Source organism: Microplitis mediator, chromosome 1, assembly GCF_029852145.1.
Source record: "Microplitis mediator isolate UGA2020A chromosome 1, iyMicMedi2.1, whole genome shotgun sequence".
Taxonomy (NCBI): Eukaryota; Metazoa; Arthropoda; class Insecta; order Hymenoptera; family Braconidae; genus Microplitis; species Microplitis mediator.
The window spans coordinates 25,100,734-25,112,592 of NC_079969.1; the positions used below are offsets into that span (position 1 = coordinate 25,100,734).

General features: G+C 26.8%; 1 protein-coding gene across 1 annotated transcript; it reads left to right on the plus strand.

Moving 5' to 3' along the window:
* Positions 1 to 302: 302 nt before the first annotated feature.
* Positions 303 to 10,347, plus strand: LOC130678304 (ATP-dependent RNA helicase me31b). Its single transcript, XM_057485455.1, has 7 exons — positions 303 to 924; positions 1,662 to 1,835; positions 3,110 to 3,316; positions 3,435 to 3,606; positions 3,694 to 3,844; positions 5,667 to 6,033; positions 7,125 to 10,347. Exons 2-7 carry the CDS (start codon positions 1,695 to 1,697, stop codon positions 7,419 to 7,421), a joined length of 1,335 nt encoding a protein of 444 aa, XP_057341438.1. The 5' UTR covers positions 303 to 924; positions 1,662 to 1,694; the 3' UTR covers positions 7,422 to 10,347.
* Positions 10,348 to 11,859: the final 1,512 nt, after the last annotated feature.

An 11,859-nucleotide genomic window follows, 5' to 3' on the forward strand; every position in this document is an offset into this window, starting at 1 on the left:
TACTAACATCAACTAATTCTGTCATACAGATATGGCTGGAACAAAAGTTTCCTTATTCTCTTAATATTATGGACAATTATTTAAATATTCCCGCCTTTTTAAAAATCCCGCGCAAGCGCGCAGTTTAAAATTTCTAACCCAATGAAAAATTAAAATTTAAAAGAATAAATAAATTTCCGAATTAAAAACTCCCCTTGACGTTTCGATAACTCGAGCATGCGCGTCGATTTATGGTGTGCGCCATCTTCAACCGCTATAAAAAAAAGATAAAAAAACGGTTACTGTTATAATAGTGTTTTTATTCTTTCATAAAAGATACCAAGTGTATTATTCACCAAGTAAATTATCGTCCGCATTTAGCGCAGTGCGTTAGTTGCCGATTAAATAAATAAAATAATTTAAACTTCAAGTTCTACTTAAAAAATTTTATTTGAATTTAAAAAAAAAACAACAAACAATTAATTAATTAATAAATATAAATTACAAAATAAATAACAAGTTTATCAACAAAGAAAGTTTGAAAATTAATTTTAGCTTTATAATTTATAAATATATTTAATTACAATAAATATGAATATTATTTTGTAAAAAAAATATATAATAAGTGGACGCGTAGAGACGCTCGAGAACATTTTTGTGAGAGAGAGTGAGAAGGCGCGAGTTTTAACTGCAGATTAAGAGAGAAAGAATTATTGTCGGAAGGGAGAACAAGGAGTAATATTGTATATATATATATACATATATATAACATATAACGTTAGTTAAAACGTATGAGCGGTTGTTGGTGTGTTCTCTCTCGTAGCGCATACGGCTAAAGATCGAAACTTGACATTGGGTCTGGACGGCCATTTTGGCATTTTGTGTTCACCATTCAAGTGATACGCTTCGATATAAAATATACAATCTCTGGCCATCCTTTTCACGGTAAATTATTTTATCTTTACCTCATCTTATTATTATTTATTCAAATCTTATCTAATTTATTTTATCAGACGTTATATTATTTAATAAAATAATTATTTATTTATAACTTTTTTTTACTTGGACCAAAGTACAAGGAATTTAGGTTGAGGTTTTGTCGCTTCCATTTTTCTTTTTAGGCTTTACCGGTTCAATATCACATATTTTTTATTTTACTCAACTATTCTAATTAACTTTTAAGTCATTAATTTCTGTTACCATTTTATTAGGGATTCAATTTTTTCATTTTTAACTTCAGTCCGGGTGATGATTTTTTTTTTGTTGTATGAAATGTTGACGGAATTTATGAATTTGAAAATTTAACGGTATCATAAACTTATGAATTTTATTGTTTAATTTGAAATTATTTCGTATTTGATATTCATGGAGCTAAAAATAAAACAGAAAAATAAAAATGAATATTGATCTAAAGTATTTAGAGAAGAAAAAAAAATTCTCAGGTAGTCGAGTTAATCCGACAATTGTTTGGGGATTAGTGTAATAATACGAAAAATGATGATCTCATTTTGTTTTTACTTTATTTAGTTTCGGTTATCTATTGTATTTCAATTAAGGTTTAATGTTCTCGAACTTATTTTCTTTGTTTCGGAGAATTTTCTATTTACTTTTCGTATGGTTTATTAATTATTTATTTGAGAGTATTAAGAAAGAGAGTTTAATAAATAAATTTTTGATTCTAGTTTAAGAAGATAGAGTAAAACTGCGTTATCGAAATGATGACCGAAACGCATATTAATTCCAATCACATGTTGAATTCGGGCTTGGGCTCAAAGTCAGAGCTCGAAAAAATGGACGATGTTGGCTGGAAATCCAAACTGAGAATTCCACCGCGAGATAAGCGAATTAAAACAAGTGTAAGTTATTTTTTATTATTATTATTATTCAAAAAATGTCAATTATTGACATTAACTTTGTAAGACATCAATTTATTTATTACAATTATCAATAATTGTCACGAATAGTTTCCTAGCATCGGAACTATTAAAAACTTTTAAAAAATTTGAATAATTCAAATTATTATGGTGGCCACATTTCTGGAAAACTTGGAAATGTCGGAATTATAAATGTATTGGAAAAGTCAGGGAATTTCGTCATAAAGCTGGAAAAATTTTTACTTTCTTTTCTTTTGACTTAAAAAATCCGATAAATTTTTTTTTTCCGTCAAAACTGTTCAAAAAGTGGCGCGGCGCGAATGCGATTGTAATTTTATCTTGAAAAAAAATTAGTAGAAATTGGTTCCAATAGCGAAAAAAATGAAGCAGTTAGAATTGAAAAGGCTGTTAGAAAAAAAAAGTCTTAGTAGAAACCAATCCTCAGGATCTTCAAGCTGTTAACATGCATATTGACAAGTTAAAAAACCAAAAACATTAAAAGTATACATAAGTATTAAACTAATAAGTTTCACTATATTTATTATTCGCGTACTTGATTAATATTTTATTAAAATTCTATAAAACGTTCTTATTTATGAAATTTATTCTAGGGAAAATTAAAAATTTATTTATATTTTATTATAGAGTAAGTTATATACAAACATAGATTTAAAATAAAAAATAATAAATGATTCATTTGATAAATAAAAAAAACCTACGAGCATTGACAAATAATAAAATAAAGTTTCATTTAACGACAATGATTGATTATTTATTGAAATGACTTATAGTATTTTATTTTGAATTAAATGAATATTACTACATACGGTCAGGAAATTTTTTAATTACATGACTGGAATACCTGGAAAAGTCAGGGAATTTCAGTTTCAAAAATCTGTGGTCACCATAATGAGTAAAATAAATTAATTTATCTCAAGCTTCTAAATAAAAAATTAAAGAAAATCATTTTTTTAAGTATTCGCTTGTCTACATAAAATTTTTAATCGGATTTTCATTTAGTTCTGTAATAATAAGTATACCAATAAATACTGAAAGTATGATAGATTAATAATAAATTTTTTTTCAATGAAAGATATACTAATTCATATGCGAATTGAAATTTTAATTATAAAAAAATCTCTGATTGAAACGTCAAAATTTTTCGTAATTAATTACTTAATGATGTGCCGTAATTTTTATAAATTCCACAGCTTCCATGTAGTTGGTATTTAATTATGATATATTTTTGTCAACAGGATGTTACAAACACACGTGGTAATGAATTTGAAGAGTTTTGTTTAAAACGTGAACTATTGATGGGAATATTTGAGAAAGGATGGGAAAAACCATCTCCTATTCAAGAAGCTAGTATTCCAATTGCATTGTCCGGCAAAGACATTTTAGCGCGTGCTAAAAACGGTACAGGAAAAACTGGAGCATATTCTATTCCTGTCTTGGAACAGGTAATTAATATTAATTAGTATTACATTTGCATATTATAAATATCAATTATTAATTTATTTATAATTGTAATGTCATTGAATAATGTTCATTAATTAATCAATAATGAACTAATTTTAGGTTGACCCACGAAAAGACGTAATTCAAGCTTTAGTGATAGTGCCTACTCGAGAGTTGGCATTACAGACATCTCAAATTTGTATTGAACTTGCTAAACATATGGATGTTAAAGTTATGGTAACTACCGGTGGAACAAACTTACGTGATGACATTATGAGGATTTATCAAAAAGGTTTCATTACTTTTTTCTTTACCTTTATGTATTAATTATCACCATTATTATTTTTTTTTTACTTATTTTAATTCTGTGTATTTATAGTTCACGTGATCATCGCCACACCGGGAAGAATTCTTGACTTGATGGACAAAAATGTCGCAACCATGGATCACTGCAGGATTTTAGTACTAGATGAGGCTGACAAACTTCTCTCACAAGATTTCAAAGGAATGTTGGATCACGTGATTTCCAGGTAATATATATTTTTTTAATTTTATTATTGTCTAGTTTTGGATAAATTTATGAACGGAAATTTTTATCAATCTCGAAATTTGAAATTTTATTCTGCAAAATATCTACTAGAGTTCAATGAAATTACTACTGTTTTTTATTTTTTAAATATATTTGTATGATCATATATATATATGTACTTGATCATTTAAAACAATGATATTTCTTGATATAATTTTTTGAGGTAAAAAAAATGACGAAGTTCAAATTTTATAAGTTAAAATTTAATCAAACACTTATTTAAAGTGTACATGTATATTTACGTATATATATTTTATCTTATCTAATATTTTTTTTATTATAAATTGTACTTGAATATTTTCAAATGAATAAATTTCTCTACTCGATAATTGAGAACAATTAAGGAGGCTAGTAGTTGAGATAAAATAAATATTTGTCCTGATTTAAGAGAAAAAAAAAAAAAATTAATTTTTAGTGACTGATTCATTGAAGACTTGAAATAAAATTTCTTATGAAATAATAAAGACGAAAGAATTTTATTTACTCATTGATAAATACAAAAAAAAAATAAACAGAAGCTAAATAATCTTTAGGTATTTTATTATTTGATAGTCAGTATTTTTTTTTCTTTTGTATGCACGGTTACTAGTTTGGAACATAACAAAGAAATTAATTTAAATTAAAATATACCTTGAATAAATACCTAATATGGCATTGAATGATAATGACTGTTATTGTTATTAATTAACATAATTCTAAATTATGATGTATCTGAAGATCGGAACGTTTTTCGCGCGAAGAAAATTAAAAAAATTTGTCATTTGATTGCTTAGGGCCCGTTCATAAAATACGTTCGTACTTATGGGGAACGAAGGGGTGTCGCTTACTATAACAAGGGGAGTCGGGGGGTTTGGAGATCTAAGGAAACGTGTCGTTCGCAGTTCGTGAAAAAATTTTTCTCTTTTTTTTTAATTTTATTTTCGTGTTACGATAGAAAGTCCTGATCTGAAGTTAGCCGACGTCCAATAATTTTTGAATTCTTTTTAATAACGATAAATTGTAAAAAAAAAAAAAATTTTCAAAATTGCGCCTATAGTTTTTTTAAATTTTCTACATGTGCATATTTTTAGTTTTTTGTAATTGATTTGTTGAAAACAAAAATCCGAAAATTCTTAATTCGTCTGCTATCTTCAGGATCGTTAGAAAGTCATTCATTTTATATTTGTAAGTACATAAATATTTATATGTATACATTTCCGTCATCCCGAGGGAGAGGTCTATCATTTGTGACGCAATATTGATAGGGAGATCGCAGAAAATGTGACAGCGTGACGAAGGGGAGGGTTCTAAAAAAGTAAAATTTTGCGTGACGTATTTTATGAATGCTCCATTAAGGGGTAGTTTGAGCTGGCTGGCAATTTTCTACTGACATCCGAGCACCGATGCAAAACATTTCGGAAGTCTCGACCCAGTAGATTTTTTTACTTACAATTTTGTTTTTTATTTTCACTGTGAAAAATTTTCTGATCTTCAGGTAAAGTACAAGACCTAGTACCCGATCACTCCATGAATTTGTATATCTGTATTTAGTCAAATTTAGTAAATATCTATATAAAAATATATGAGTGATCGGGTACTAGTTCCCTAATCGAGTGGGTCTCTTACCATACATGAATTTTGATGATTAGATAGTAAAATTTTTTTGGTTTAAATTGCAATCTTGTATTTATAAATTCTATTACTAAGTTGAAATTTATCAAAACTATAATTATTGTAAATTAAATAAATGTTTGAATAATCGATAAAATTTATTTGTTGAATAGATTGCCAAAGGAACGACAAATATTGCTGTATTCAGCCACGTTCCCACTGACCGTTAAGCAATTTATGGAAAAACACTTGAGAGATCCATACGAGATCAATTTAATGGAGGAGTTGACGCTAAAAGGTGTTACACAATACTATGCATTTGTACAAGAGCGACAAAAAGTCCATTGCCTCAATACACTGTTTTCGAAGTTACAAATAAATCAGAGTATTATATTCTGTAACTCGACGCAACGTGTTGAACTGTTAGCTAAGAAAATAACAGATTTGGGATACTGTTGCTACTACATACACGCCAAAATGGCTCAAGCACACAGAAATCGCGTTTTCCATGATTTCCGCGCCGGTCTTTGCCGAAACTTGGTACGTTACTTTTTATATATTTTTATCTTCATGGAGAAAAATTTACATTTATCATAACAACTAGCAAACTCAGTGAGTAAAATACACAATGTAATTACCTCAGAATAAACACCGCAGTGTTTATTTGTCAAAGCAGGAAATAAAACCCATAAAACAAAAGATTTATTCCCATGTTCCACGGGCGTTACTTGTGTAAATAAAAATCAGTTTGTAAAATCTTCAGCACGAACTTGTAACTTTGAGACAGGAATTTTAATTTAAACTTGAAAAAAATTATGTCTATAAATCTAAAGTCGAGACGTTACTTTTCCTAAAGTTTTATTTACTTTTTTTAAGTATCAAATTTCATTGGTTAAAAAATATCTTATAAAAGTACTAAGTCGACTTTAATTACTAGTTTTACAATTTTTTTAAATTACTTGACTTTAGACTTTGAATTCAAATTATTTCAAATTTTAAATTTCGCGCAATAAAAATATTCCTGTTCAATAACGGAATGAATTCCTTGCAATATGGGTTCTATTTATTATCATGACAATAAAATGCTAATTAATTAACCCACATACAAAAATTTTTTCCAAAAAAATTCGACACGTGGAACTTCTAAACTTGAGACAGATTAGAATTTCAAATGGAACTTTTTTCAAACTCCGTAATTTTGATCGTAAAAAAAAATTTATCTGGATTTTTATATGAGCAAAATTTAAGTAAAAAAAAAATATTTTTAAAAGACATTTTTACTAAATTTTACCCTCATTCCGAAAAAGTTTCCATTAAAAACCAATAGCCCCATAAAAATAAAATAAAAAAAATGTTCATATAAAATTCCAAGTCAGAGTTTTTTGAATTTCTACAGACCCAGGGTAAAATCCCAAATTCGCGCATATAAAATTCCCGATAAACTTTTTTTTTTTACTATCCAAGTAACGAAAATTCATCCAAGTTCCACTTGAGGTTCAAATTTTTCTCAAGTTTAGAAGTTCCATATATCGAATTTTTTTTACACGCGACTTGAATGTAAATTTTTCTCTCTATATATTAAAATAAAAATACTAGTATCATAATTTATGTATACATATTTTTTTTTTTAGGTGAGCAGTGATTTATTCACACGTGGTATCGACGTACAAGCAGTAAATGTCGTGATAAACTTTGATTTTCCTAAAATGGCCGAGACGTATTTACATCGTATCGGTAGATCTGGTCGATTCGGTCATCTAGGTATTGCCATAAATCTAATAACTTACGAAGATCGTTTTAATCTTCATCGCATTGAACAAGAACTTGGTACCGAAATAAAACCAATTCCCAAGGTGATAGATCCTAGTTTATACGTAGCACGACCTGAGGACAATACTAGTTTGGATGAAGGTAATGTGTCCAAGTAGTTTCTTCAATTAAAAGTAATATTAATAAATATAATTTAAACAACAACAACAACAATAAAAACAACAACAAATGGAGAAACAAGTGATTTGTGACTCGTACTACACGTGGCATATCCATTATTAACTTCGAACACATCGATATGAGCGTATAAATAATCAAGGTAGTGAATTATTATTTGAAATAATATAAATAGATGGAAAAAAAAATAAATAATTATTAAAAGAATCGTTACTTAAGTCTTGGGGTGCGCGTCAGTGTCGATAAGAATATAAATAATGGGAACAGCAAGTGCTTTTGAGGATAAACTTAATAGATACACAAAAGACTTTTGAATAAACGGGGAAAAATATAAAATTATAAATTCATCGTAACAAAATATTATAAAAGTTTATAAATAAATGTGTTACTTGTACATAAAATTAATTGCCGAGCATTGGTAAAAAAATAAGAAAAGAAGTTGAGAAAAAAAAGTATATGAAAATTTATTATTTATATTTTTTCGCTCGGTTTATAATTAAAACTAATGATAAAAAAAAGAAATTTAAACAAAAACTCAGTGACTGAAGAAGTGAACGTCAGTGTGCAAGTGCGAGTCATTTTTCTTTGTAAATAGATATTACTTATAAGTGTAAATAATTAATTATAATTAGCTCAGAGTCAAGCCATTATCAAGTGCACAATGCGTAGAAGGAAAACAAATAAATAATTTAAAATAATTTTTATTATTAATTATCTAAATAATTAATAATTTAAAAATATTAATTAACATTAACATATATAAATAAATATATATACATTGAAAACAAAGTAAAAATCATACTTACACAAAAATAAACGTTAAATACACACGTGAATTTAGTCCGTCATTGCATTTTATCGTAAATGTAAATACAGCATGAGATATATCATTTTATTAGTAAAAAAAAAAAAGCAAAAAAAAATTTTTGATACGAAAGGCCTCATACTTTCAATATTCCTTCTACTTTTTTTTTGTTACTTGAAATTTAAAAAAAAAGTAAAGTCTTTGATTAAAATCCATAAGCCGAAATAAAAATAATAAATTAACGGCTTAGTATATATATACACATGTATGTATATATATGTAATAAATTTTACAGTCTTCATTCTTCATTTAGTTTATGTTTTAAAACGTTTATTATTTTTTTTTTCTAGCTCCTGAAGCTTTAAATTATGAGTGCGAATGTACCAGGCATCAGACAAATTTAAAACTGTAAATAAATATAGTAAATAATTTAAAAAAAAATATTTGAAAAAAATGCGCTTATTAATTTAAAAATTTTTTAAACGCGCATTTTTTTTATTTATTTACTATATTTATTTATAGTTTTAAATTTGTCGATGTCTGCTGCATTCACACTCATTAAATTATAGGATATATTTATATACATAATTCATAATATCAATTTTTTTTTTATTTTTTACTTGTAAAAAATAAAATCAGTAATTTACAAAATGTGTGCAAAGAATTTAAAATATAAAATGTATAGGTTGATTGTGGCTTGATTTTGTAATCTCAGTACTGTCATAAAAGCAACTCTGAAGTTCTAATCACAAATAAAACAAAATGTAATTACTTACAAAAAAAAATAATTGCAAATCCAAGTGAATATTTTTTGTTTATAAGAAAAAAAATTAATTTTTTCCGTTTTTTTTTTGTAAAAATATAAAATTTTTTTGTTTATTTTATAATACTGTGATTGAGAATCAGAGATTGTATAAATTGACTAGTTTTATACATTTATTTTTATAATTATTTGGCTAATGGGTTACGTGAGACACAGGGATCGTAAAACAATAATAAAATTTAATTATAAATAATCGCGAGTATTTACGACAAAAAAAAATTAAAAAAATGTTAATTTGGATTCAATTAAATTAACGAAATTACGGTATCGAAATAGAATTTGTTATATATATTTTTATCCGTACTAAATATATACACGTATAAAATTTATCACAACGGTGCTGGTGCTGGAAATAAATTAGAGTAAAAAAAAATGCTAATCATTGTCTGCGAAAATGTCGGAGCGAATGATAAAATACAAATTTTTTTTACCCCAACGATCTCGTGTCCATGAATCACATTATATATTTTTTTTTTTTCTCTAAACGTTAAAAATATCGCAAGAAATACAGACGGAAGATAATCCGTTGCATTGTAAAATAGTAAAAAATAATAATAACGATTAATAAATATAATAACAATTATAATAAAATGTGTATTAAGTCTGGTGACGTGTCAAGACAGACTTGAGCCATTTATTTGTATATGTAATAATATAGCGGGCCAACAAAACGAATTAGCTTCGCGGTAGAAGCGCGCGCGGTTTTTCAGTCGTGATATAAACTACAAATGAAATAAATAAAATAAAATTTAAAAAGTACACAACAATAATTATGAGAAACGGTTTAATCTTGCAACGAAAATAAAAATATATTTTATTTTTATTTACAATACGTTTTTTTTTTCTTTTCTTTCGCTAAAATTTATAATTGCCAATTAAAAGATTAAATAAATAAACAATTATAATTACAAATCGATGACCTTGTCTCACGCCCAGGTCAATTAGCAATCGACAATCAATGATGATACGAGTTAAGCGTGCCTCGTATCAACATTGCAATCAAGTCATCAAAGAGATCGTATTGCTTTTAAATGAAACAAAATATCCATTTAAAATAAACTGTTTCTTTAAAAAAAATTTTCAAATTTTTAAATTAAAACTTGAAGTTTTAAGTAAAAAATCTTTTTCAACGTATGAAAGTATGATCTCAGAGTGTATTGTGTGAATGTGTGTAAAAAAATACAAAACAAAAAAATAACAAAAAAAATATAACGAAAAAAATTGTACATTAAATTTCGTTGCTGCTACACCAGAGATTAAGATGAAAAAAAAAAATAAATCAACAACAAAGTCATCAATTTTGTTATCGATAATTTGGTTTAATTTTACAAGCAAAAGTATTTACGGTTGCAGTCATTTGACTTTAGTCGAATTGTCAACAGACAGAATTTGATGCACTAGCCGCTAATGCACGTCGGCATTGTTGCCAAAAAAAAAAATACGGATAAAATGCGACTAGTAGTGAAGTGATTCGTTGGAAAAAAATTTAAACAACCGATTAAAATAAAAAGTCAAGTAATATAATTACTGATAATTAAATTAATATCGATGACAATTGATGACTAATAAATAAATGTGTGAATAACTTTTTTCATTGTAAATTTAGAGTGATTGAAACGCGTGTATGTTGGTCTTTTTATTAATTATAAATAACGTCTATTAAGTTGGTCTGTAAAACATTTAAACAGAAACAATAATAATTGTAATTTTAAACTGCGATACTTGTAATGTAATGGAAGCAAAGACTACAAGAGATTTGTAAACATCGGATTGTTTTCTATGAAAAAAAACGAAGAGAAAAAAAAATGGTTTAAAATAAAAAATTAAATCAATGCCTTGTTATGAAGGCAATGATTTAATTTACTAATAATTAAAATTAATTAATTAAGAAGATGTAAGAATTTGAAAATATGGAGAAAGAGTAAGAGAACAAATATCATCAGTGATGCGGATTAAAAAGTTTAATAATTGTAAGAAGAATAAATGTCGGGATAAAATAGTTAACGATAAAATTCCCAAAGACTTTTTGCCCGCATTTGTGTTCTCTTGAGTGCACTTGACGTAATAAAAGTAAGAGGAATTATATGCAGGTACGTAAGTGCACGACAAAAGACGTAGTAAGATCGTAAAAGCAATGAAGGTTTAGGAGAAGAGAGGAAGAGTGAGAGAGAAAAAGATAGAGCTTGTTGAAGGAGATTACAGGCGCATTGAATGGTAGTGAGTTAAACGACCGGGGAGAATATTCGTTCACTCAAGCACAAGAGAGAGAATTACTCAATTAATATCATTGAGATTTAACTCGGTTATTTTCGCGCATGCTCCTGCGTTTCCCGGTTTTTTTTAAATATTTAAATATTTTTGGGACGAGATTTTTGCCTTAATTTTGAAATGAAAGTTTCAAATCTTTAATATTACGGCGAAAATATTGGTCGGGTAAAAAAATTTTTCGAACAAAAGTTGTAGGAAATTTAATTTTGGAAAAAAATCGTCTCTTCTGATTTTTTTATACGACCAATATTTTCACCGTAATTCAAAAATTGAGGTTCATAATTAACGATTCAAATTTTTAATAACTCTGAAAATGTTAATTTTGAAATTGCGGTGAAAATATTGGTCGTATAAAAAAAAAATATGAGACATTTTTCCTCTAAAATTAAATTTCCTAAAACTTTGATTTATACAATTTTTTTATACGACCAATACTTTCACCGTAATTCCAAAATTAAGATTCATAATGAATGATTCAAATTTTTGTTAATTATAAAAATCTTAGTTTTGAAATTACGGCTTT

What these genes read in the sequence shown, in the direction of transcription:
- LOC130678304 (XM_057485455.1), top strand. Translation starts at nt 1,695, where the DNA reads ATGATGACCGAAACGCATATTAATTCCAATCACATGTTGAATTCGGGC. An exon ending in ATAAGCGAATTAAAACAAGT is followed by an intron (nt 1,836 to 3,109) that starts GTAAGTTATTTT and finishes TTTTGTCAACAG; the next exon opens with GATGTTACAAACACACGTGG. An exon ending in CCGGTCTTTGCCGAAACTTG is followed by an intron (nt 6,034 to 7,124) that starts GTACGTTACTTT and finishes TTTTTTTTTTAG; the next exon opens with GTGAGCAGTGATTTATTCAC.